This window comes from Tetranychus urticae, chromosome 2 (assembly GCF_039701765.1).
Source record: "Tetranychus urticae isolate SD_2017Ah chromosome 2, NJAU_TeUrti_SD_1.0, whole genome shotgun sequence".
NCBI lineage: Eukaryota > Metazoa > Arthropoda > Arachnida > Trombidiformes > Tetranychidae > Tetranychus > Tetranychus urticae.
In genome coordinates, this window is record NC_142959.1 from 3,393,456 (window position 1) to 3,415,936 (window position 22,481).

The 22,481-nt window shown below is 32.7% G+C and overlaps 7 protein-coding genes and 1 pseudogene across 8 annotated transcripts; 3 read left to right on the forward strand and 5 right to left on the reverse strand.

Annotated features, from left to right (window-relative positions):
- Positions 1-859: 859 nt before the first annotated feature.
- Positions 860-4,091, reverse strand: LOC107363391 (mucolipin-3). The gene is made up of 5 exons (XM_015930602.3): positions 3,925-4,091; positions 3,518-3,575; positions 1,818-3,230; positions 1,447-1,735; positions 860-1,372 (listed from the first exon to the last, which is right to left on the reverse strand). Exons 3-5 carry the CDS (start codon positions 3,194-3,196, stop codon positions 1,241-1,243), a joined length of 1,800 nt encoding a protein of 599 aa, XP_015786088.1. The 5' UTR covers positions 3,197-3,230; positions 3,518-3,575; positions 3,925-4,091; the 3' UTR covers positions 860-1,240.
- Positions 4,092-4,646: 555 nt separating this feature from the next.
- On the forward strand, positions 4,647-6,806 carry LOC107363417 (cyclin-dependent kinase 9). The gene is made up of 2 exons (XM_015930638.2): positions 4,647-5,263; positions 5,558-6,806. Exons 1-2 carry the CDS (start codon positions 4,917-4,919, stop codon positions 6,384-6,386), a joined length of 1,176 nt encoding a protein of 391 aa, XP_015786124.1. The 5' UTR covers positions 4,647-4,916; the 3' UTR covers positions 6,387-6,806.
- Positions 6,807-7,111: 305 nt separating this feature from the next.
- LOC107363443 (uncharacterized) lies at positions 7,112-8,216 on the reverse strand. The gene is made up of 2 exons (XM_015930666.3): positions 7,763-8,216; positions 7,112-7,682 (listed from the first exon to the last, which is right to left on the reverse strand). The coding sequence occupies exons 1-2, from the start codon at positions 8,126-8,128 to the stop codon at positions 7,275-7,277; spliced, it is 774 nt and encodes a 257-aa protein (XP_015786152.1). The 5' UTR covers positions 8,129-8,216; the 3' UTR covers positions 7,112-7,274.
- A 2,356-nt stretch (positions 8,217-10,572) lies between these two features.
- Positions 10,573-12,627, reverse strand: ProRS-m (prolyl-tRNA synthetase 2-like protein, mitochondrial). The gene is made up of 8 exons (XM_015930627.3): positions 12,440-12,627; positions 12,184-12,361; positions 12,045-12,118; positions 11,796-11,946; positions 11,564-11,671; positions 11,231-11,507; positions 11,018-11,153; positions 10,573-10,956 (listed from the first exon to the last, which is right to left on the reverse strand). The coding sequence occupies exons 1-8, from the start codon at positions 12,590-12,592 to the stop codon at positions 10,657-10,659; spliced, it is 1,377 nt and encodes a 458-aa protein (XP_015786113.2). The 5' UTR covers positions 12,593-12,627; the 3' UTR covers positions 10,573-10,656.
- A 47-nt stretch (positions 12,628-12,674) lies between these two features.
- Positions 12,675-14,105, reverse strand: LOC107363372 (mpv17-like protein 2). The gene is made up of 2 exons (XM_025161093.2): positions 13,861-14,105; positions 12,675-13,799 (listed from the first exon to the last, which is right to left on the reverse strand). The coding sequence occupies exon 2, from the start codon at positions 13,624-13,626 to the stop codon at positions 13,051-13,053; it is 576 nt and encodes a 191-aa protein (XP_025016861.2). The 5' UTR covers positions 13,627-13,799; positions 13,861-14,105; the 3' UTR covers positions 12,675-13,050.
- Positions 14,106-14,244: 139 nt separating this feature from the next.
- On the forward strand, positions 14,245-16,016 carry LOC107363411 (ribitol-5-phosphate xylosyltransferase 1 pseudogene; annotated as a pseudogene). The gene has a single exon (XR_016199161.1). The product of XR_016199161.1 is annotated as a ribitol-5-phosphate xylosyltransferase 1 pseudogene (transcript).
- Positions 16,017-18,200: 2,184 nt separating this feature from the next.
- Positions 18,201-20,132, reverse strand: LOC107363448 (ER membrane protein complex subunit 7 homolog). Its single transcript, XM_015930675.3, has 3 exons — positions 19,349-20,132; positions 18,947-19,286; positions 18,201-18,883 (listed from the first exon to the last, which is right to left on the reverse strand). Exons 1-3 carry the CDS (start codon positions 19,567-19,569, stop codon positions 18,740-18,742), a joined length of 705 nt encoding a protein of 234 aa, XP_015786161.2. The 5' UTR covers positions 19,570-20,132; the 3' UTR covers positions 18,201-18,739.
- Positions 20,133-20,473: 341 nt separating this feature from the next.
- Positions 20,474-22,434, forward strand: Rpn6 (regulatory particle non-ATPase 6). Its single transcript, XM_015930633.3, has 5 exons — positions 20,474-20,667; positions 20,822-20,923; positions 20,997-21,591; positions 21,656-21,905; positions 22,010-22,434. Exons 1-5 carry the CDS (start codon positions 20,583-20,585, stop codon positions 22,238-22,240), a joined length of 1,263 nt encoding a protein of 420 aa, XP_015786119.1. The 5' UTR covers positions 20,474-20,582; the 3' UTR covers positions 22,241-22,434.
- Positions 22,435-22,481: the final 47 nt, after the last annotated feature.

The window sequence follows — 22,481 nt, forward strand, 5'->3', positions numbered from 1 at the left end:
ATCCTTATCTTGATTAAAAAATTGATGCTCTCTGGATTTTACTGTAAACATTCCGAGAACAATTGTTTTCCAGTCGTTAACTTCAATTTAACACGGGAATTACCTTCTCTTAATTTTTTGTGACACAATCAAAGATCTCTATCGATCTATTAGACAATAAAGAGATATTTACAGGGACGTTACCAAATGTTAGAACTTATTTGACATGGAACCATTAATAGCGATGGTTTTTGAAAGAGACTTACTATTGAAAATCGATGAATATGAGTACGGACGTCAAAAGAAAGATGTCGATTTTTTCAAAATTTACTCTTCTTTATTCCTAAATTTATTTTTTGATTTTTATGATTCTCTCAGACAGTTTTACGTCTAACTTTTGCATACTTTAGCAATACTTACTTTTCAAGTCTACAATTTTCTAGGGGTTTCGTCTGAATATAATTTCTCTTTCTTTACTTGCATATTGTATAATGCCTTAAATTTTCATTCACATCCAATAAATGTTTATTAATTTGTTTGTTTTGAAAATGCCTAAAACTGGCCCGAAAATTGGAATTTTAAGCGTCGAAATCAATACATTTTATCCGCCGATTTCGGCCCCGAAATTGAATAAGTCTAACCGTCGATTTTGACGTCCCTAAATATGAGTATTAATAATATTGAACGGAGATTGAGGCCATTCTTAAATTCGAGGTTTTGTCGAATTGATTTGTTTTTATGAAAACATTCAAAGGCATTTTTACCAAATTTTGAGCTGTCCCAGCAAATCTGAAGCTCGCCTCAGATCTAGCTTAATAGCTGTACTGTTTTGAGCAATTGCAATTAATTAGAATAAAGAGTGTAAATAAATTAAAGGGAGTAATAAAATAAATATTTTAATATATTTAGCATGTCATGCAACATTTCATGCAGTCCTTATAAATATAATCAATGATACATTATTACTAAATTATACAATGGTACAATGTGATATAAAAAGGTCGAATATAGATAGATCATTAAAATTATCCTCATCAGCGGATATAACATTGAATGATGAGGTAAATGAATAGTATTAATATAGATAAACCGATTATGATCAGTTTCAGCATTAATAATTATTTATTAGATCGGTATTTTATGTACTTTCCAGTATGATAAAATAGTCTATCGATTTCGATTATTCATTCCAATCGAAAACAATGTAAATCTTTAAAAATAGATGATATGAATATGATTATCTTGGTATTTTGATTATCTTTTAAAAAAATGACGGATTAGAATCTTGTGAGTTGAATCGAAAAAATGAACCAACTTTCTGCAATAATGAATTTCTCGGTTGTTCTTGATAAATTTCTGCAAAAACATCTTCGTTGCACTCACTAATGAAATGCTGTGAAATAAAACAAAAGAGATAAATTAGTAAATCATTCATTGGTTGAAAAAACAGAAAAAATTCAAGCTTACCTGCATTTCAGTCTGTATTTGCGAATTATAGTTTTTTATGATATCCCAAGCATCCATAACGATTGATATGAAGAGGTTGAGGACAACATAAGTAAATAGAGAAATGAAAGAGTATATGAAGATTCTACTAAACCACCAAATGGCTGGATCGGCGGAATCAAGAGTGGCAAAAGTTGCATATAGATCATCACCGTTGAGTAATGCAAAAAGACATTCAGAGGTTGAACTCAAAGTTCGAAATTTTAGATGATGTGGTCCAAGGACAATCCACCCACAGAGACAATATCCACTGAAGATTAAAAAAGGATGAAAAGAGATGAAAAAGGATTAGTAAAACCAAATTCAATTAATTCAAAGATAAATAGGCTTACATATAAAGTAAAATGGCACAAAAAGCAAATTTGCTAATATCCGGGAATGCTTTCTTCATTGTCAATATGACAATATTGAACTTGTCGAAGAAACTGATGTAACGAAGTACACCAAACCAAGTTAAAAGTATACCAATACCAAAGAGAATCGAGTAAATATTTGCCAAAGATTGACTGTGATCCATTGGGCCTCCGCAAAGTTTGATACTTGAACCAGTTAGTAGAAGTAAATCGTTGATGAAAATCAAATAAATCCAGGGATCAATGAATTCCATTTTGTCATGAAATTTTAATTCTATGTTATAATGTTTGGCGAAGAACACGATGGCTTTTCGCTGTAAAGCCAATCCTTTACCCATCGATCGAAGGCACAATAATGCAGATAAGGAAGTAAGAAACATTACAATTACGGTGGAAACTTCCATGACGGAGTATGTCGATACTGATTTTCCTTCCAAGTTACCAAAGCATTGTTTTTGAATACTTTTAGTATTCAATTTCATCAATACTTGCCCGGCATGTAATGAGTTGTCTAAAACAAATGATATTTGAATAATGTAACATTCTGGAAAATTGTAAAAATCCAATGAGTTACGGTAGATGATTTTTAAATTCGTAATCAGTTTCATCTTGATCAAGCTATCAAAATTGAATTGATATTGTTGGGATGAAAGAAAATTTTGGATAGAAAAAGAGTCCCATCGAACATCACCGGCAGGGTAATCACTTTTAATGGTAAAATTTGTTGTATGAATTTCGTTATTAAAATTAAACGTAAAGTTAAATGCGTTTTCTTCACCCTTGGTAAATTCAATGATTTCGAGATAAATCGGTGAAACGATGTCTGGGGCCGAAGAATCATAAGCAAAGGTTTTCAGACTAGAGTTGGTGACGTTGGCAAAAGCTTTAACAAAATTGTTTATGTTTCTATCGAGATCGTCTCTGGTGTAACAAGCATAAGGACCCGTTCCTGGTGGATAGACCAGCACTTCTCGGACTGGATCCCAATCAGCGAGTAATAACTCTTTGAGTGTTATGTCGACGTTTGACTGATGTGTTTTGTAACGAGAAATTTCAAGACCGAAGGAATATATTTGAAGCGTTACAACCAAAAGCTTAATGATTTGAAGCAATAACTTCCAAGGAAACTTTCTTTTGCTTTTCCACTTATCTATAGGATTCATGAAATTATATTTCAACTGTCTCCTGAATGAATTTATTTCATTCATGTCGCAGTCACTCTTTATAGGCCTTCCTTCAATTTCATCAGCTTTTTTGAAAACTTTACCTCCATAATCAACATAATCGCCATTAGGGTTGTTCAATTGTACATTCGTCGAAGTTGAGGCAATCGTCTCAATCAACACTTCGTCATCCATTTTGGAGTAATGGTTAATTTACCGATTGAGCATACTGGAAAATAAACAAAGTCGTTAAATTAAACTAGTGCTACCACAATAATGTTGTAAATCTTGTATTTAAACATTTATGTCGTCAGTAGTCACAGGATAGATTACATCTTTGAGTTTATTATCCTTCTAACCATTCACAAAGTGATATCTTGATTAAGCTTCAAAGTTTTGATTATAACTTGGAAGATGAGTAATTAATTACATCTATCCACAAACTAATGGAATTTAAACTTTAAATCATTATTGAGTTTGGTAGCAAACTCAAATTGAAAGTCTTTATCAGCTTACCTTTTATGGAGATTCAATGTAACAAGCCATATCGGAAATGAGAACGGGACAACAAAATCTGTTAATTAAAATAGGAAAGAGTTGTTTCAGAATTGCGGCGCTATATGAACGTTATTAACCCATACACTTTTTTTTACTGACATTACTCTTGTCTCCTTCAGGTACCCAAAAGAATACAATTTTTAATCAAAGGGAGTTTTAAGGAGACAAATTGCATGCTACCACCAATTAACATTCAAAAATAACCAAGGTCAAACATTTTACCTTATAATCATTACCAAATTATATCTATTGTCAAATATTTACATTATTTTTAAAATAAACAGATAGAAAGGAACATTTAACATTGAGATTGTTAAAAGGGGAAACACGCTGACTAAAAATGTAAAAAAAATAGTTAAACTTACTTTTAACGTTAGTCAAGAGATTCCTATGTTGAATATCTATTTACCAGTCACAGAGTCATTCTACAAGTAATTTGTTCAGACTGATAAACACAGTCAAATCGTATAATATTAATTAATTGATAAAGAATACTTGAGAATAACTTTTAACTAAACAACATGTAACACCAAAAGAAAGACATATTTTCTGTAGTTGAGTTTGTCTTTAAATACACAGGAAGTTGTATCCATCTACAGTTGAATTTGAGTTGAGAAGCGCCAAAATTGAAATTTCATAAAGAAATGAAATTGTTAGAATGCTGAGTTTCAAGGTTATCATAATATCAGAAAATGGGAAAATTAGTAAAGATTAAGGTAAGACTTGATCAACTGATCTAAATGTTTTGCAATCATTGAACTAGATTAGATATTATAACTGATCAGCAAAAGATGGAGCCCGGAATGACTAGTGAAGAGCGCCATATTTACTTTGTTGTTGGCATTTTTTTAGGTTCAATTGTATGTAAAACCACTTACTCTCCATGAAATTGACTTGTCCCTACCTATAGTAAGGATTTAAAATTTGAGGATTACTGAAGGTAAAAAATTTAATCAAAAATACTGATTGAATTGCGAAAATGATTCAAATTGAATGATAAAAATGGAGAACAAAGGAAAGAGCTGAAGACATCATATGGCAACTCAAAGGAGCTACCTATTTACACGTTTTTTGACTCACTCAAAAATGCCTTTTGTTTTTCTTACCTTCTAAAATGGCTTGTAACCGGCTTTTTAGATGATTTGATGATCATCACATTCACTCTATGGCTATAAATAAAGCCATGTTCAATCGAATGGACAATTTATTTAGAAAGTGGTTCAAGGCCTCTTGAAATTCATGTCTCTTTAGTACAAAAAAGAAAACAAAATATCATCTTCGGTGTAAAAAGGAAAAGGTTTTTTTTTACTTGCTTGTGGTTTTACAACTTATAACTTAAAGTGTAAATGAAATTGTCATGTCAAATAAAGTACCATTAGAGGATCTGCAAAGAACGGAATCAACTTCAACCTCATTTATAACCTGTGGTGTTAATAATATGCCAACATTCAATCAAACTGCTTCAAGATTTCCAATATGTGAAGATGTACATAAATATAAATATGAGAGTCGAGTTAAAATTGGTCAAGGAACTTATGGTGAAGTGTTTAAAGTCAAACACCGTCATAACAATCAATATGTTGCTATAAAAAGGATTTTACTGGAGAAAGAGAAGGAAGGTTTCCCGCTCACAGCTATAAGAGAGATTAAAATTCTTCAGCTTTTAAAGAATATAAATATTGTTAATTTAATTGAGATTTGCAAGTAAAGTATAACTTTTATTTATCCTAATCTTTCACTTTTACCATTCATTTTCCTTGTTAAATCTCTATTTAATTTTATTGATGTCATCTTTTCCCGTGTCATATTAACTTGCTATACCTAACACCTTAATTAATTTGATAAAGTTCTTTGTTGTGTTGCGATTCTTTTGTTCTAACATTTTGGTTGTTCTGGTTCCTTTGTTTTCCCCTTTTCTCTGTTCTTTCTCTCTATACCTCTGTATATAATTTGAAATTTTTCTTTTACTAACGCTTATGCCTTTCTTTAACTCTTTAGAGGTGAAACAGAACCCAATCATTCCAGGAGAATTGCAGGACCAACATCTTTTTATTTGGTTCTTGATTTCTGTGATCATGATTTGGCTGGTTTACTGGCTAATGATAATGTCCAGTTTAACCTTGCTGAGATTAAAAGTGTCATCAGTCAGCTTTTCAATGGGCTGTCTTATATTCATAGTAAGAAGATACTCCATCGAGACATGAAATCTGCAAATGTTCTCATCACTCGTCTCGGTGTTTTAAAACTGGCCGACTTTGGCCTCGGTCGAATGGTAGGCGATGCAGAAGATGGTTTCACCAATAGAGTAGTTACTCTTTGGTATAGACCACCTGAATTGCTTTTAGGTGCTCGTAAATATGGGCCATCCGTTGACCTTTGGGGTGCTGGGTGTATTATGGCTGAAATGTGGACACGATCCGCTTTATTGCCAGGAAATTCAGAGTCAGAACAGTTGGATTTAATTAGTAAATTGTGTGGCTCAATCACACCAGAAGTGTGGCCTAGTGTTAAGCAATTAGAATTATTCAATAAATTGCAATTGATGCAAGGTCAAAAAAGACGGGTAAAGGATCGTCTTAGTACCTATATGATGGATTCAAATGCTCATGATCTTCTTGACCGTCTACTTACCTTGGATCCTTCACAAAGGATTAATGCGGCCGATGCCTTGCATCATGATTTTCTTTGGTCAGAACCACTGCCCGGAGATTTGAGTCGAGTATTATCTCAATTTAACCAATCAATGTTTGAATATTACAAAAACTCTCGTCGACGAAGAAATCCTAGACCAAAGATCCTCAAGCAGAATCGTACTAAAGTATTTTGATGAAAAGCGTTTAGGGCCATCTTTTTATTTAAATGTAATTTTTTACCTCAACTCTAAAAATTAATTAACAAGTAACTTACCTCATCCATTCAATTTAGGCTCATTTGTTTCAAAGTGTTCCTTATCAATGTTGAAATTCATGTGATTACCTAAATTTTACTCTTTCTATAATGTTCATCACTAACTTAAATTTAAACGACTACGAGCTTCCATACTCGCCAGTTAATTGTGAGATTTAAACAAACAAATTTTTTTACAATTGCATTTTTTTATACCTTTAAACTGTCGTATTTTGACTAAACTTTTTTGTACAAAACTAATTATTTTTTTCCCCACTTCGGTTGTTACCTCAAACGCATCAATTTTTGTAAGCCCTTTCAACCTTTTAATAAACTAGACGATTTACATTCTTACATGAAACTCAATTGATTTCAAATTTCTTATTTAACCCATCTGACTCTTTAATTTTGATCACTTGTTGTTTGGTTCATTATAAAAATGATCATATTCAATAGGAATTGTGTCGGTAAAATAGTTTTTAATGATAAGTCAAATAAAACAAGATTGACATCAATTAAAAAAACTTTAATGAATTCAGGAATAGAGAAAATTTAATTGAATAAGTGCATTTATCTCTTTATCCTTCAAAGTGAGTTGATTGCTGGTTCATTAATATCAAAGCTAATAAGGAATAAAACTTCAGTAAATAAAGATTGTTAGGCCACTCAAAAAGAAAATCTTTAATCTGTAGTTTCAGTCAACATACTTGATATAATTGATTATGATGTGTCTGATTGAAATTATGGAATATTGGCTCTATGATTTGGTATTTGTCAATATAATTAAAAAAAAGGTTTCTTCGTTAGGTCAAAAGGTCAAAAGAACCTTTTACCATGAAAACTTGTACACACAATGATATTCTGACATCATATAAGGCATTATGCTGATGCCACTTCGTCTTATCCTTAATCGTGTTCGACAGGTGATAGTGTTGGTATTATTGTCCATCATTACATTTGCCTGGGAGTTGCTTTTAATTATCACTTCAACTGATTTCGTTCCATAAGACAGCCTCACGATAAGCTGTGTAAATTTATCACCGGTTGCTGCGTAAATACTGTCATAACTATTGCTTTGAAGATCAGCACAGCCTTCTAAACTTCTTGGTTCGGGTCCCATTATATCAACAAACTGTTCAGTGACAGGGCTTAACCAAGGTGTTTGTTCAGATTCTGGATCAGCTGAAACAGCTTTTACATGGAGGAGGTGTCCATCAATACAGTCAGAGTCAGAGTTCTGTCAAATATAAAAAAAACAGTTATTAATTAATTTGAGTCATTTTATAGAGAAAGGTGAAAAAAACAAAGACAACTCACAAGATTGAAATAAAATGGAGCCACAATGTCTGCCTGTTGTTGAGCGGTTCGAAATTTACCAATAGTAATCAATTCATTTTCAGTGGTGAGTTGATACATTAGCGAATTGGAATTAGAGTTAAGCAAAAGAGTATCTAAGCCCAATACATGAGGATTCCAGTCAATCAAATTATTATTTCCGAAAAGTCTCACAATTTCATTTTTTTCACCTAATTGTATGTTACGGACAGCAGCACCAGTGTTCACAATGGACACTTTGAGACCGTTAATCCGATTGTTCAAGGTAAATCTTCGCAACATAAAACCTGGCTGGAGGATCATATCCTCCTCGATGTTAATCAATTCATTCTCATGGAGCATCGTCATTTAAACTGGTGTGTAAGTGAATTTAGGGTAAAAACAAGAAACTTTAAAGAGATGACCTGAAATGATAACATACAAACACATCAAACCTTTACTGAATGCATTTATTATGCATTTATGTTCCTCAACTGTTATATCGATGTTCTTTCCAATACTATCGAAATCTCTGTAACTACAAATCAACGGTTGTAACGAGAAATGATACGCTATTCACCTTTTGCAACGTTTACAATGTAAACTCAGAAAGGTAATTGGACAGTTGTGTTTAAAAAAGGTAATCACAATCATTCTTAAACTTTAGAAGCACCAAAGGATAGTTTTGATGCGTATGTGTCAATCTTGAGCTTTAACCAGATTCTTGGTGAGATCTTCGATGTAAGATAACAGCAGATACTTTTTCACTTTAACATTTGAAAACACTATGTAATAAACTTTATTAATTCATTTATTCAACAGTTTTATAGATGAAACCAATTAAAATAATTATCTCTTTATCTTTATGCAAATGAATGAATAATAATTTATCTTCAAACAATACTTTATTTTAAATACTAGCCGTTAGGTGGAACCATCAAGGATCCAGTTGACGTTTTTTGAGTCCCGGGGCGGGCTTTGATTTACGCGCCATTTTGTTTGCTATAGACAACATTTTTTGCTATCTTACAACTTTACCTTATTATTATAGATTAGTTGATCAAATTGGATTAATTTAATTGTATTTTTATTTATATTTTTATTTATTTTAGTTTTTCGACTTGTTTGGTGTCCCATCATATTTATTATATTCTCCAATCTACCAGTATAACGATAAAGAAAATAGTTTTCTTGCATTTAAAATTATTCAAGTTTACCCAATCTTTTTCCCTTTCTTTCTCTTTCTTTTTGTAACACATTCAACATAGTGTAAACATGTCTCGAAGTGAGATTGACTCACTTAAATCCCGCTTTGCAGATGGTGTTCAAACCAAATTACGGAGTGGAGGTGAACGTCAAAGTGGCAGATACTCTGATATTTATGATTTTGAGTCTCCTAGAGGGAAAAAGACTCCAGCCAAGAACAAATCTATGACTTCAGAAAAGAAAAAGGCTCGCAGTGTTAAAAGTCCATCAAGAGCAACTTCACCCAGAAGAGCCACCTCACCTAGGAGAGCTGTTTCACCCAGAAGGGCGACTTCACCCAGGCCACGTACGATAAAGAAGAAGAATACGTCCACTCCAATCTCTAAATCCAACAATGCCAGAAATGATTCTATGAAAACTTTCAAAACGCCAAAATCTGCCACCAAACATGCACCCTCGACATCAACCCCAAAAAGTAAGGTGCCAACAAAGAAGCGAAAAAGCGATGATAATGATGACGATATTATTCATGAAAATGATTATGAAGAAGAAAATGACACAGGAAGCAAGAAAAGGAAACGAGAGACTGACGCTGACACGAAAACGCCCAAGAAACGTTCTTCAACCGTAAGGAAGAGAGTATCTTTTAGAGGAGACGAACTGGACTCTAATTCACACAAATCCTCTAGAGATGGTGAAAATGAAGTTGGTAAAAATGACTCTTGGTGGTTCTGTTCTGTTATGTAACCAAAACTATCCCAGTAAAGGAATGGTTCTCATATTTTTAAATTTCATCCAATTCATCACCAGAAAGTTTATACAGCTTATCACATTTACCTCACTTCTTATTATTTAGCCAAACTCATCCCATCTTATAAGTTTCCCAAACCCTAACACTATCGTAATTAGTTTATTTCGCATCCCTTTCTCTATAACTACTATTTTCGCTGCGTCAAAAGGTCATAAGTACAAAATTCACGAACTCACCTTTCATTTCAACACATAACTAAACCACATAAATTTCTATTTGTAGATTTTGATTTGTTTCTGTCAAAAAAAACTCAAAACAATTGAATCCACTTGAATATTTATATTCATATTATGTGAATTGTTAAGGATACTTTGACAAGTTTTCCACGCAGAACAAGATTCCATCACAAGTTTACAAGTTTAGTGCATGTTAATGACGTTAGATTATATCCTATTTTTGACCAGATATAGGAGGGTGAGGATACACTCCTAGCAAAGGGCAATACCCTCAGCCTTGTTTCAAATTTAATAAATTGAAACAAGAAAACTTTGATTTTCTTGTTCTTAAAAGTGTTAAGCTTAAATCAAAATAGTTAATAGTTGGTTTGAGGGTTATGCTATGATCTCTCGTTCAAATCAACTTATGTAATAAAGATTTTTTTGTACTCAACTTTCTAATGACTATTGATTTAACTGTTATAACCCGCAAATAGAATTCTGACAGCCATATTATAATGAAAATATTTATGATTATAAATTGAATTTTCCAGTAAAATTAAAAAAGGATATTTTATCCAATTTTATTTCACCAAAACGTGCTACTAATCTTGTCAAATTTTATTTCATCAACTAATGTAAACGAGTTGTACGAATCGATTTTAATTTAAAGTCTGTGCATTTCATAAATTACAAAATATACAAATACAGAATCTATAGAAATCTTAGCAATTAGTAACAAACGACTCTACCTCTTTCATTATATCTAAAAAGCTCAAATCCTTCATATTTCTTTCAGAGCCATTTAGATAACTGAATTCAAACAATGGGATACTTTCCAGACATTTTCTTCCAGCAATAATGATGATTGGAATACCTAAACACTTTGCATCTACCACACGATGACCAATGGTTAATTCGGTTCTATCATCAATAACGACATCAGCTTTGGTATATTTATTTAAATGGCGTGCTAAATCCTCAGCTAAATGAGTGACACCAAGATTATCCTCCTTACTTCCAGTCTAGAAAACAAGATGGTGTGAATTAAATTATCTTGATGAAACATTTTAGATTTTCTATTACCTTTGGTGGAATAATACAAATTTGATAAGGAGCAATTAGAGCAGGCCAGCCTATTACGCGATTGGTCGATAAAATTTCTACACAAGAAGCAAGGATACGAGTAACTCCTAATCCATAACTTCCCATTTCCAATAAACTAGATAGACATTGGTGATAATTATGAGATAGGTCATTCTTTAGCATTAAATTCAAGTGTTTTGTTAATTTTCTTACCAATAAGTATTCAGTCTTGACCGATAAAAACATTTGAATGGCTCAGTGTATCTTGTTGATAAATAAAATGCATGACCTACTTCCAGTGATTGTTTAGCTTGTAAATCACATTTACAATTAGCACAATGGTCACTTCGAGCAGAATTTCTTTCCATGTACTCTTCACTAAAACTATGGTTACATTGTGAGCAAATGTAAATTGTATCTTCACCGGCATCTGATATTAAATGGTATTCGTGGGAGTGTTTCCCTCCAATTGTACCTGGATCAGCTTTCGCTATTGAAAAGAGTTCATTATTAAAATAATGTATAAATTGGACAGTTAAAACTTACTTTTAATTGCATTTAATTTAAGTCGATCGAAGATATTTTGATAGCTTTGGCAAACAAGATCGTAAGATTTATGAGCGTCAGACTCTGTAGCATCAAAACTGTAAAGATCTGAAAAAACAATTCCAAAAGTAATTAGCATTTCATTTACGTTTCCCTTTTGAGTTGACGGGATTTTGAGAAATATTTTCAACAAGATGTGAGATGATAAAAATCAGTAGTTATAAATATTTACCTTTCATGACAAATTCGCGACCTCTAAGAAGTCCACCGCGAGGTCGAGCTTCGTCTCTGAATTTTGATGTGACTTGATACAAGTAAAGTGGAAGTTGCTTTTCAACCAGCTTTTCTCTAGAAAGCCAACTACAAAACATTTCTTCGTGAGTCTAATTTAATGGAATTCATAAAAGAGTATCAATTAATTAAGTATCTATGCATAGACATTTACATAGTTTCCATCAATTAACCAAGCGATTAAACTTACAGGGGCCATGAATAAAGCTTGCTTATGACGGTCATTCAAAGTAAAGATATCTTCCTTGTGTTCCGACCATTTACCTGCAAAGATATTCAAAATTTAACGGTTTGTAATGAAAAAATGATCTAAAAAATCTAATAATTACCCGAAACTTGCAATAAATCAAGATGACCTAAAGTTGGAAGAATTACCTTCTGGCAACCAATAGTTTCCATTTCTTGGTCAATGATAGCTGTTAGTTTGGCGAGAGATCGAGTTGCTAATGGCAATACATAATGAAGACCAGAGGTAATAGTACTAATTAAACTATTATTAATCATCAACTAAACCGAGGAAACAAAAATGAAAAATTTAGTCATCTGTTAAGATCAGTGAATCAAATTAATTGAGCAAAAACTCACCGTTAAACTTTTAGAAGCAGCAGCATCATGAGGTTTCTCGGTTAATAACAAAACTCGGGTCATCCGATGTGGTTCCGACGAAGTCAATGCTGTAGGCAAATGTAAAAATCGTTTCTGAGAGCAACTCCATTTGAAAAAGGATTTCAACTTCATAATTTCAGATCAAAAACCATAAACATGAATAAAGTGTAATGAAATACCGGTTAAACAAAAAAATAATTCAGCAAGTCAGCTGTTACAACTTGACACGCGCTTTATTTGATTGTAATATTTAAACAACTTCTGAGTGAATGCATAATTAATACAGTATTAATAAGTTATTGATCAATATTTAACCCTGATTACTTGCGTGTTGGACACATAATCAAAGGGTTATAATTTTTAGGTCAATGGATAACTTTTTGATAGCCAACTAACTCCATTTAATTTTTATAATGGTAAATGCCTCTTCGTGATCATTTAGGATGAATTGATAATTGTGGTAACAAGCCACCTCGATTATCATAACCAATTGCTTTTTCTTTGGATTTTTGTTGCTCGTAATATGGATCCAATGATAGAGCAATCATGGATTCATCATTCATCTTGTTACTGTAATGACCTGACGGTAGTCATTGATGGAAAATGAAAGATAGAAAATTATCATAGAAAAACGTCAAACCAGCAACACAAAGATAACGATATTTAGGTGGCAGCAGGTAGAAATTGAATGCTTGTAGAGGTAAAAAACCAAACCATTCCGAAAATATAATATAGAGGATTGTTTCTTTAAAAGACTTGTACCATTCCTGCGTCGTTTTACCTTCGGTTTTAGCAACGATGAAATAACAAACAGTGACAAATGGAGGTCCGATAATGGCTTCACACATCAACTTTTTTGATACAATGGCTATTGATCTACCAGGGAACTTTTTATCTAAGAATTCGTACCAGTAATGGCCAGCAAAACCAAAGTATAAGCCTCCAGCTGCCATACCAATCGACCTCCTAGTATCGTGTTTATAAGAATCACAGTCATCTTTTTTTAAAAAATCATCTTGTTTAGGATAAACATAATGGGTAGCAAGTTGTTGTATAAGATCAGCTCCAACTAAAGCACCAGTACCAATAGTCGTATTTGTGAACATCAGATAACGAGGTGAGAACGCTAAATTAAGAATTCTCTTTAAATGACTTCCAACAACCATCTCTGCTGACAGGTAGTGGTTTGATGGCGAATATAATTCTAATTTAACGGATTTTTCTATTGGAAATTAATTTATAATACACATGTACTTTGTTTAAGTAGAGACATCTGATGATTCGATGTGTACATCTATTAATACATTCTCTTACAAGGCACCAACACAACCATAATTATCTGAAACAAAAGAACAAATAAAATTTTTATAATCTAGTTGTAATCAGGTTAAAATACTTACAAATCATCACCAAATGAGATTCTGTCAGATAATTTAATTCTTGAAATTCAACCTAGGATTGGACTAGATATGCGTTAGTAATGAATGAAAACATACGACTTACAAAACAACGAACACAAACAATGGTTGAATAATAGTCAACAATCAAACTTTGAAATAAATTCAGCAATTTAATGGAAACTACGTATGAGCATTAATTGTCGCAGACCACGAGCAAAATTTCATTACGGCAAATTTTGCAGTAAACAGTAAACTTGCCGAAGACAGTCTCCGGCAGTCTTTTATTTTGAAAATATAAGGGGGGGATTGGTGTTTGCTAAGTCTTTAGTGCTATTTTCGACGCGTGCGCTCCGAGCAATGACAAGCAGCTGATTCAGATTTTCATATTTGTTTTGATTGAAATGTTTCAAATTACAAACTTGTTATCACTTTGATTTTGAGTTAAAAATGTCTATTTGTTTGAAACTTGTCTTTTATCAATCGTAAAAATGATATCGCATGAAACTTTACAATTTGTTCATCCTTTTACCTCTGTTAATTAATGAAACTGACAATTATGACAATTGTGAGTGTTATAAATTATCACCTAGATGCTGGAATTAGACTTGTCTGACAGTACGGGATCTTGAAGATGTAAACTCAAGAAAAACCATGTGAACTCATTGTAACAATGTTATAAATAAGCAATAAAATCTGGCAGTTGGCTTATTTGTTGGATTCTGAAACGATCTGAAGCAATAACCTGCAAATAATCCATCTCGATGATCGCCTTAAAAAAGTTGACAATTGCTGTTTTTGGAGTAAATTTTGTTTTGATGACCTACACCGCTTTTATGTTCATATTCAAAGTGCCTGAGGAATCGAATTTCAATCGAGAAGATGGCTCACGTTTGATTGACCATTATAATGATTCAAACAATATTGATTACAGCTATTGGGGTCCATTGGATAATGTCCATGTTAAATCATTGAGCAATAACGAGAAATCTAAACAGTTAAACAAAAAATCCAATGGACCATTAGATGTCATCGAAATTTGGTCTAAAGCGGCAATCGGAGTTTACCTTTGGGAACATATACTGAAAGGAAAACTCAGTAAAAAAAGTCAGTTTTATCAATATGGATTTAGGAAGATTGATCGATTTAAAGTTAAATTTCGGAGCGGACCATCTTTAACGCCTCAATCATTGGAAAATTTCCTTTCGACTGATAACAAACAAAGGGACTCAAAAAACTTGATTTTCGTTTTAAATGGTCGCTACAAAGAGAAAATTGAATTCGCGAAGCAATGGTTGGACAAAATTCAAGATTTGTCTTCTAGAAAAGATATTCAACCCTTTAATGCTGCTGCAATTTTACTTGGACACGAATTTTGTTTTAATCATTGGGCGAAAAAATATCTCAACTCAAATGGACCCTTAAAATTTCTGTTTGTTGTTTACGATTGGAAAGAAATTAATGAAGAGGATATCTATCAATGGCCTTTAGGTGTGGCAACTTATCGAAACTTCCCTAACCCTGATCCAAATAAACTTAACTTGAAACTAGAAAGGCCATATACTTGCAATTTTCTCGGGACAATATATCCAAATTCATCGCGAGTTGAGGTTATGGATGTCATTAAAACTTTTGATGAAGGAGTTTGCTTTACAAAAGGCCGGCCAGAATGGGAACCGAATGAAACCAGTGAAACTCTTGAGCTATATTTGCAAGCGTTGCGTTTATCTGATCTCACTCTGAGTCCGATTGGAATGAATCATGAATGCTATCGTATTTATGAAGCTTTATCTTACGGATCTCTACCGGTAGTGGAAGAAAATTTAAACCATGTTAAAGGCCATAAATCAAACTGTGATCCTACCTCAGCTTATCGTTTGCTCAAAAAATATAATGCTCCTGTGATATACATTGCCAACTGGACTCACGAACTGCCAATGCTGATTGAAAAAGAGATGAGTTTATCATTGGAACGAAAAATTGCAAGAAGACTTCGATTGATCGACTGGTACGCTTCATTTAAGACAAATCTCCGTAATCAGCTCTTTGATACAATCGAACGGAAATTTCAACTAAAATCTTAAGCACAATACTCATCAGCTAATAAACAAAAAGTCAAATTAATAAAAAAAAGTGGCACGTTTTTAACCCATCTTAAACTTCTGCTCTTTTTGCTGCTGTAATATCATTGATCTCGAGATATTCTAATTCAAAGTTGATAAATCCTCCCATTGACAAACATGGGAAAAACTGACAAAATTTAAAGTTATCAAAATGACTTATGGAAAAGATAATTTCTTTAATTAATCCCAAAAAATCTGGTGCAGCTGGTTACAAAGTCATCATCAAACGCAATTCAATTTCATTTGAGTTTTAGATATGAGCTCTCAAGATACTATTCAGCCTTATAAACCGTTTGACTTTGTAGTCAACTGCACTCTATCAAAAGATTTTTTACAAGAGTTCGAGAGAACAGCAATTATAAATATTTACCTTTCATGACAAATTCGCGACCTCTAAGAAGTCCACCGCGAGGTCGTGTTCGGTCTTTAAACTTGATACAAGTAAAGTGGAAGTTGCTTTTCAACCAGCCTTTTTCTAGAAAGCCAACTACAAAACATTTCTTCGTGAGTCTGATATAATGGAAAGGAATATCAATTAATTAAGTATCGATGCATCAACAGTTTCCATCGAATAAATCAAGCGATTAAACTTACAGGGCTATGAATAACCTAGTAAATAACTTGAGAAGCCCAGCATTTGATTATAATTCTTGAAATGCTTCTATTTTTATCGAAGAATGATTGAAATGTAAAAGTATTGGCAGTGATGTTAATTTATCATTCCATGTTCATAAGTAACTTTCCAAATATTAGCTAAACAGACTGATGAATGATACCGAAAAAATAAAACAAAAGGATGGCAAAGATTGAGAACAATCAAATGAAAAAAATGCTGAAAATCATGGTCGTTCACTTTAGCTTTGTCTCGGAAAGCCCCAGAAACCCATAGAATTAAGTTCATAAAAATCAATAAAATAATAATTTGTCTGCCAGGCTTATGTTGTACCAAATATGGTGTATTACAAACTTTGATTCGGCCATAAAAGATGAAAAAGGCTTGATAAATGGGCTGCAAAATAGAGAGAGCTTCTAACGATCCTTCAAGCCATGAAAATTTTTCAGAATAGATGAAATATATTCTGATATAGCCGCGTATAAAAAAGGCTAATAGAGGAAAGAAGAGTAACATTAAATCAGTCGATCCAATACAACTTTTATCTGATTGACCGAGAAAAGACAACTGCCAAGTTCCGATCAGCAAAGCAACTAGTGAGGAAACAAGGTAAATGAAATCTTCCCACTTCACAAAAAATATAGTCGATTCTGATACATTAGATTGTCCGATAATTGAAAAATAATACAAAAGAGAACTGATGCTTCCAATGAAGAAAATTATTCCAACAATTAAACCCTTCTTGCTACGATGAAATGCCATTGATTCAGTCATTGCTTCAAATTGATTGGGAGCTCCATGAGATTCTGTAATTAACCAAAAAGATGGAGCCCGTGTCCGCTTGTAAGATCCAATATTAAGCCATATTGTTAACCATTGAATAGCAAGAAGAAAATTAAATTCAACAGTAAATGGGTCAATATAAGGCACAAAAGCTCGAACATTGGATTTCAAAAATGATCTACAATGCGAGTCCATGTCGATTGGATCTTGAGGAAAAGCTTCAGAGACAATAGTAGCAAACCATTTGAGTAGAGCGACAGTAATGCAGATCATACAGCCAAGTCGAGAGAGATTTTTTAATCGATTAATAGCGATATTCATGTGAGTTTCAATGAAAATCAGTTGAACAGATGCAAACAGAAAGTCCGAGGTACTTGATATCAATCGTAGGCTATTGAAACAGGTTGGTAACTTGGACAAGAAGTATAATTCCTGAATCATTGTGGCTAATGTTAGAGACAGATCAATGCAGCAGAAAACTATGGAGCAAAAAGAGTTGATATGAAAGATTGTCTTCAAGTATTACATTGTTTTATGGGAAATGTCGATCAGCTCACCTGCCAGGCCAAGTTTAAGGTAAAAGCAATACAAATGTGGAGCTTTAAGGTATGTGTAATAAGTCCATTCAACGTGAGTGACACTTGATGCATCTTCAGTGGAAAGGTGAAGTCTGCATGAGACTATTTTTATGTCTATCCAAATTATTATTAACCAGATTAAGCCAATAAAAGACAAAGCAGCTCTGAAAAGAGACGGAATTTCAATTAAGAACAAAGGTTTAACGCTTAATAACTTACATGAAATAACTATGATAGATGTTGTGATTTTTAAGTTGTAAATTTACACCAAAAGTGAACAAAATAAGCAGCAGCAAAATGCTAATCAATTTACAGGGTTGAGTTTGTTTAGATAGTTTAGCCTCAGCCTGATTAATCTCATCTTGAGACATGGGTAATAATTTGAATACAAATGATCACAAAAATATAACATTAATGCTGTTAGATGCTTTGAGTTGAACTTAAATAATCCTTCCAGCAAAGGATCATTTTAGTTCTGAGAGATATGCACAAAAATGTAACAAGATCTAAGATTTTGACGAATTGGATTCAGCTAGAAATCATTTCAGATGTACAATTTGATGAGTAATAAACGATTGTTTTTAATTGTCTAGTCTTTTTACATATTTTTGCTTCTTTAATTTTACAGACATCTTGAAGGATTATATAATACATTTAAATTGATTGGGATAAATTATTGGCATCAGAAATGGCAGATTGAGTTATGAAAGATATAATTAAAGATTGTGAATAAATTTAGCTGTGAAAACTGAATCATATTCAACCAAATATTATCATTCACTGAACTATCTTTTTCGTGTCAATTTATTGGTCTTCATGCCGGCCAAATCAGGCTTATTGAGACTTGAAGCTCCACTGTTGAACCAGTTTGTCATCATTTCAGATAATTCGGGGACATCATATTTAGGAATTTGTCTATTTTGTATCTCCTGAAAATAAAATGTGAAAATATCTGATTACTCAGGGTCGACTTTGAAAATTTCAATACTTACACGCTGTGTTTCAACATCAGCTACATTCATCATTTTGGGTAAAACCATTATCAAAATCAAAGGTAGAACCATCATCAATACCATTGGATTGAATAGGAAGTCTGTGATTCTCCAAGTTTCTCTTGTTTGGAAATATTTGAATGGAGATTGAGGTCGATATCTTAATGGATAACTGATTTGCTGAACAGCTGAGCTTTGAATGTAATTTACTTTTCGAGCTCGTATTTTACCTTTTGAATTGATATCAACCCTTGTTGGCTTGTAGAAAAAATCTGGATTAGTGACTTCAACCAAATAAGATCCAGAAGGTACTTGTCCTATCTCAAAACTGCCATCCTTTCTGAAAAATAGAATTGACAAACACATTTACAATCATGAAGGAAATGTAATATTATAAATTACCTCATGAAAGCAAGGAATTGGCCATAGTTTACAATTATCCTGGTAGATGTGAACCAAGACGGGGTTATAGATACATTTGGAGGTGGAAAAATCTTTCCTTCAATAGTGTATAAACCAGTAGATTTTGTGTTTGTGGATTGTTCACTAACATGGATAGAGCCTTCTTGAGTACTGCAAATCTTTGCACTAATCAAAATTATTGAAGTAATAATTAAGTGCATTTCTGAACCAAAGGTTTCAACAAAATGAGATCAATGTCCAGGGATTTTCACAGAGTCACTTCAAATTATAATAAAATCAAAATGAGGTGATGCACAAATCAATTGGTACTACATTTGACACACAAATTAAATATTAAACTGTAAATTCATTTCAAATCGAATTGATAATTCGATAAACAATAATATTTTCAAATGCAAGACCAGTTAGCCATTTATTACAAGCTTGCGCCGTGTTCCAAGCCATTCGATGAAAATAATGGCCCAAGCTAACTGAATTCATAGAGCATCTAGATATCATACAAAACAAATTTAATAAAAAATAGCTGATTCTAACTATTTTAAATTCGATTTTTAAATCGGATACAATATTAAGATACAATGATTTATAAAAAAAATAGATTGACAGCAGCAGATTTTTATTTGAATTTTCTCATCATGTTTTGTTGCAGTGAAACTCTGTAGCTTCCTTTCTTTCCTTCTATGAAAAATCAAGATACAGCTCTAATGATCGGCATTTTACTGTAAAATTATTTGTTTTATAATCAAATTTTTGATCCTAGAATTAGCTTTAAATTATCTGAAAGATAACTGAGCGAGAAACTTTTTAACATTTTTTAGCTTCAGGAAGCTGTTAAAGTGTGTTTTTTTATTAGCGTTTCGATTTCCTATAAACTTTATGGCAAAAGATTGTTAAATTTTTCTATTATAATTTTGATTAATATCTCAATTTATTTTAATATTGCAAAAGATTTTAATTTGGATATTTTCTCATGAATTTATTTATTTACACTGTAGTTGAACTGCAATAAAATATGAAATAAAAGCCCACAGAAGCTTTTAGTTCAGTACCCGATAGATGTCACCGGTGTGAGGCTACTGAAAAGCTGATTAATCATTCTTGTTTTGTGTTATTAATTGAAATTGAATTTTGTCTTTATTCTCCTTCACTTTATTCTAATTGTTTTAATAATTATTTTTTTGGAGACTTTTGATTAGCTATTAACTTGGTAATCATGACCGGGGGAGCTGTTGCTGTTCATTCAAGAAAGATTCTACCTACTGACAAGTATCCCAGCGATGAGGTTCTCAAAAGCATTGGTAAGTATATTGTCATTTGTTTTAATTCTCATTATAATGACATTGATTATATTATTTTTGCTTTTTTCTTTTTTTATAATCTTCTTTGTCTTTTATCGTCGTCCTACCAAACCCGTTGAACATATGAACATAACCCGTACAAATGAATCGCCAGTTGACTCGATTGAACCTCCTAAAGATGAAGAATCTATTAGAGCTCGAGAGCAAGCCATCCTTGATCTTGGTCAGCATTTATGTAAATCTGGGAAAGCTCAAGGTAAATTGGATTACCTCACTTTGATTTATAAATATTGCTAACTTCAATATCCACCTTTTTCTTTCCTCTATAGAATTGGCCTCCTTGATTCAGAAAGTCAGGCCATTCCTTAATTGCATATCAAAGGCTAAGGCAGCTAAATTGGTTCGTCAATTAGTTGACCTGTTTTTGGACATGGAAGCTGGTACTGGACTCGAAGTTGATCTCTGCAAAGAAGTTATTACATGGGCTAAAGAGGATAAACGAACTTTCTTAAGGCAGTCTCTTGAAGGACGGTTAATTGCACTTTATTATGAAAACAAAAGATATGATGAAGCTCTTATTTTGGTTTCTTCATTGCTTAAAGAACTTAAAAAGTTGGATGACAAAAATCTCCTGGTTGAAGTTCAGCTTTTAGAAAGTAAAATCTATCATGCTTTAAGTAATCTGCAAAAGGCTCGGGCTGCTTTGACATCTGCTAGGACAACAGCTAACGCAATCTACTGTCCTCCTAAAATGCAAGCAGCTCTTGATTTGCAATCCGGTATCCTCCATGCTGCTGATGAAAGAGACTTCAAGACCGCCTTTTCATACTTCTATGAAGCTTTCGAGGGCTATGATTCCATAGATAATCCAAAAGCAGTGACTGCTTTGAAATACATGTTGCTATCCAAAATAATGCTCAAACAGTGAGTTTTTCAATTTTTCTTTACGTTATCAATAAGATTAATTTATTTTATATTTTCTATGTAGGCCTGAAGATGTTCAATCTCTTACAGTTGGAAAATTAGCCTTAAAGTACGCTGGTCCTAATATTGAAGCGATGAAAGCTATTGCTAAAGCAAGTGCAAACAGATCTCTTTCGGAATTTAAAGAAGCATTGAAGCAATATGGCTCTGAGCTACATGATGATCCGATTATACGAGCTCATTTTGATACTCTTTATGATAACATGTTGGAACAAAATTTATGCAGAATTATTGAACCTTATTCACGTGTTCAGGTTTGTCATTTTTATTCATATCGAATTTTCTATTGATAAATCTCCAAATTTTTCTTATTACGCTTATTACAACATTTAACTTTGTTTTTGTCTCGATTACACAGGTTGACCATATTGCTAAAATTATAAATCTGAGTAAGGATACAGTTGAAAAGAAGCTTTCCCAAATGGTTCTTGATAAAAGTTTTAATGGAATTCTCGATCAAGGAGAAGGAGTATTGATAATCTTCGAAGACGTTCAAACCGATAAGACATACGAAGCATGTTTAGAGACTATTCAAAATATGAGCAAAGTAGTGGATGCTTTATATCAAAAAGCCAAGAAACTGTCTTAATCTAATACAAAATAAGATTTATCAACCTAAGATTTTTCTTAACCCATTTTCCCTTTCCTCTCTAAGAATTTAATTTCCTATTCAACTAAAAAAGTTAACATTTTCGAAGCTTTCAAAACACATGAGTTTAAGGTTAGGTTACTTGAAAGATTGTTAATTGGAAACTAAAAAAGTAAAAAATATTTCAATCAAGATCTTCCTTTCATTTTACATAATCCTTTTTTAAACACCATCTTCGAAC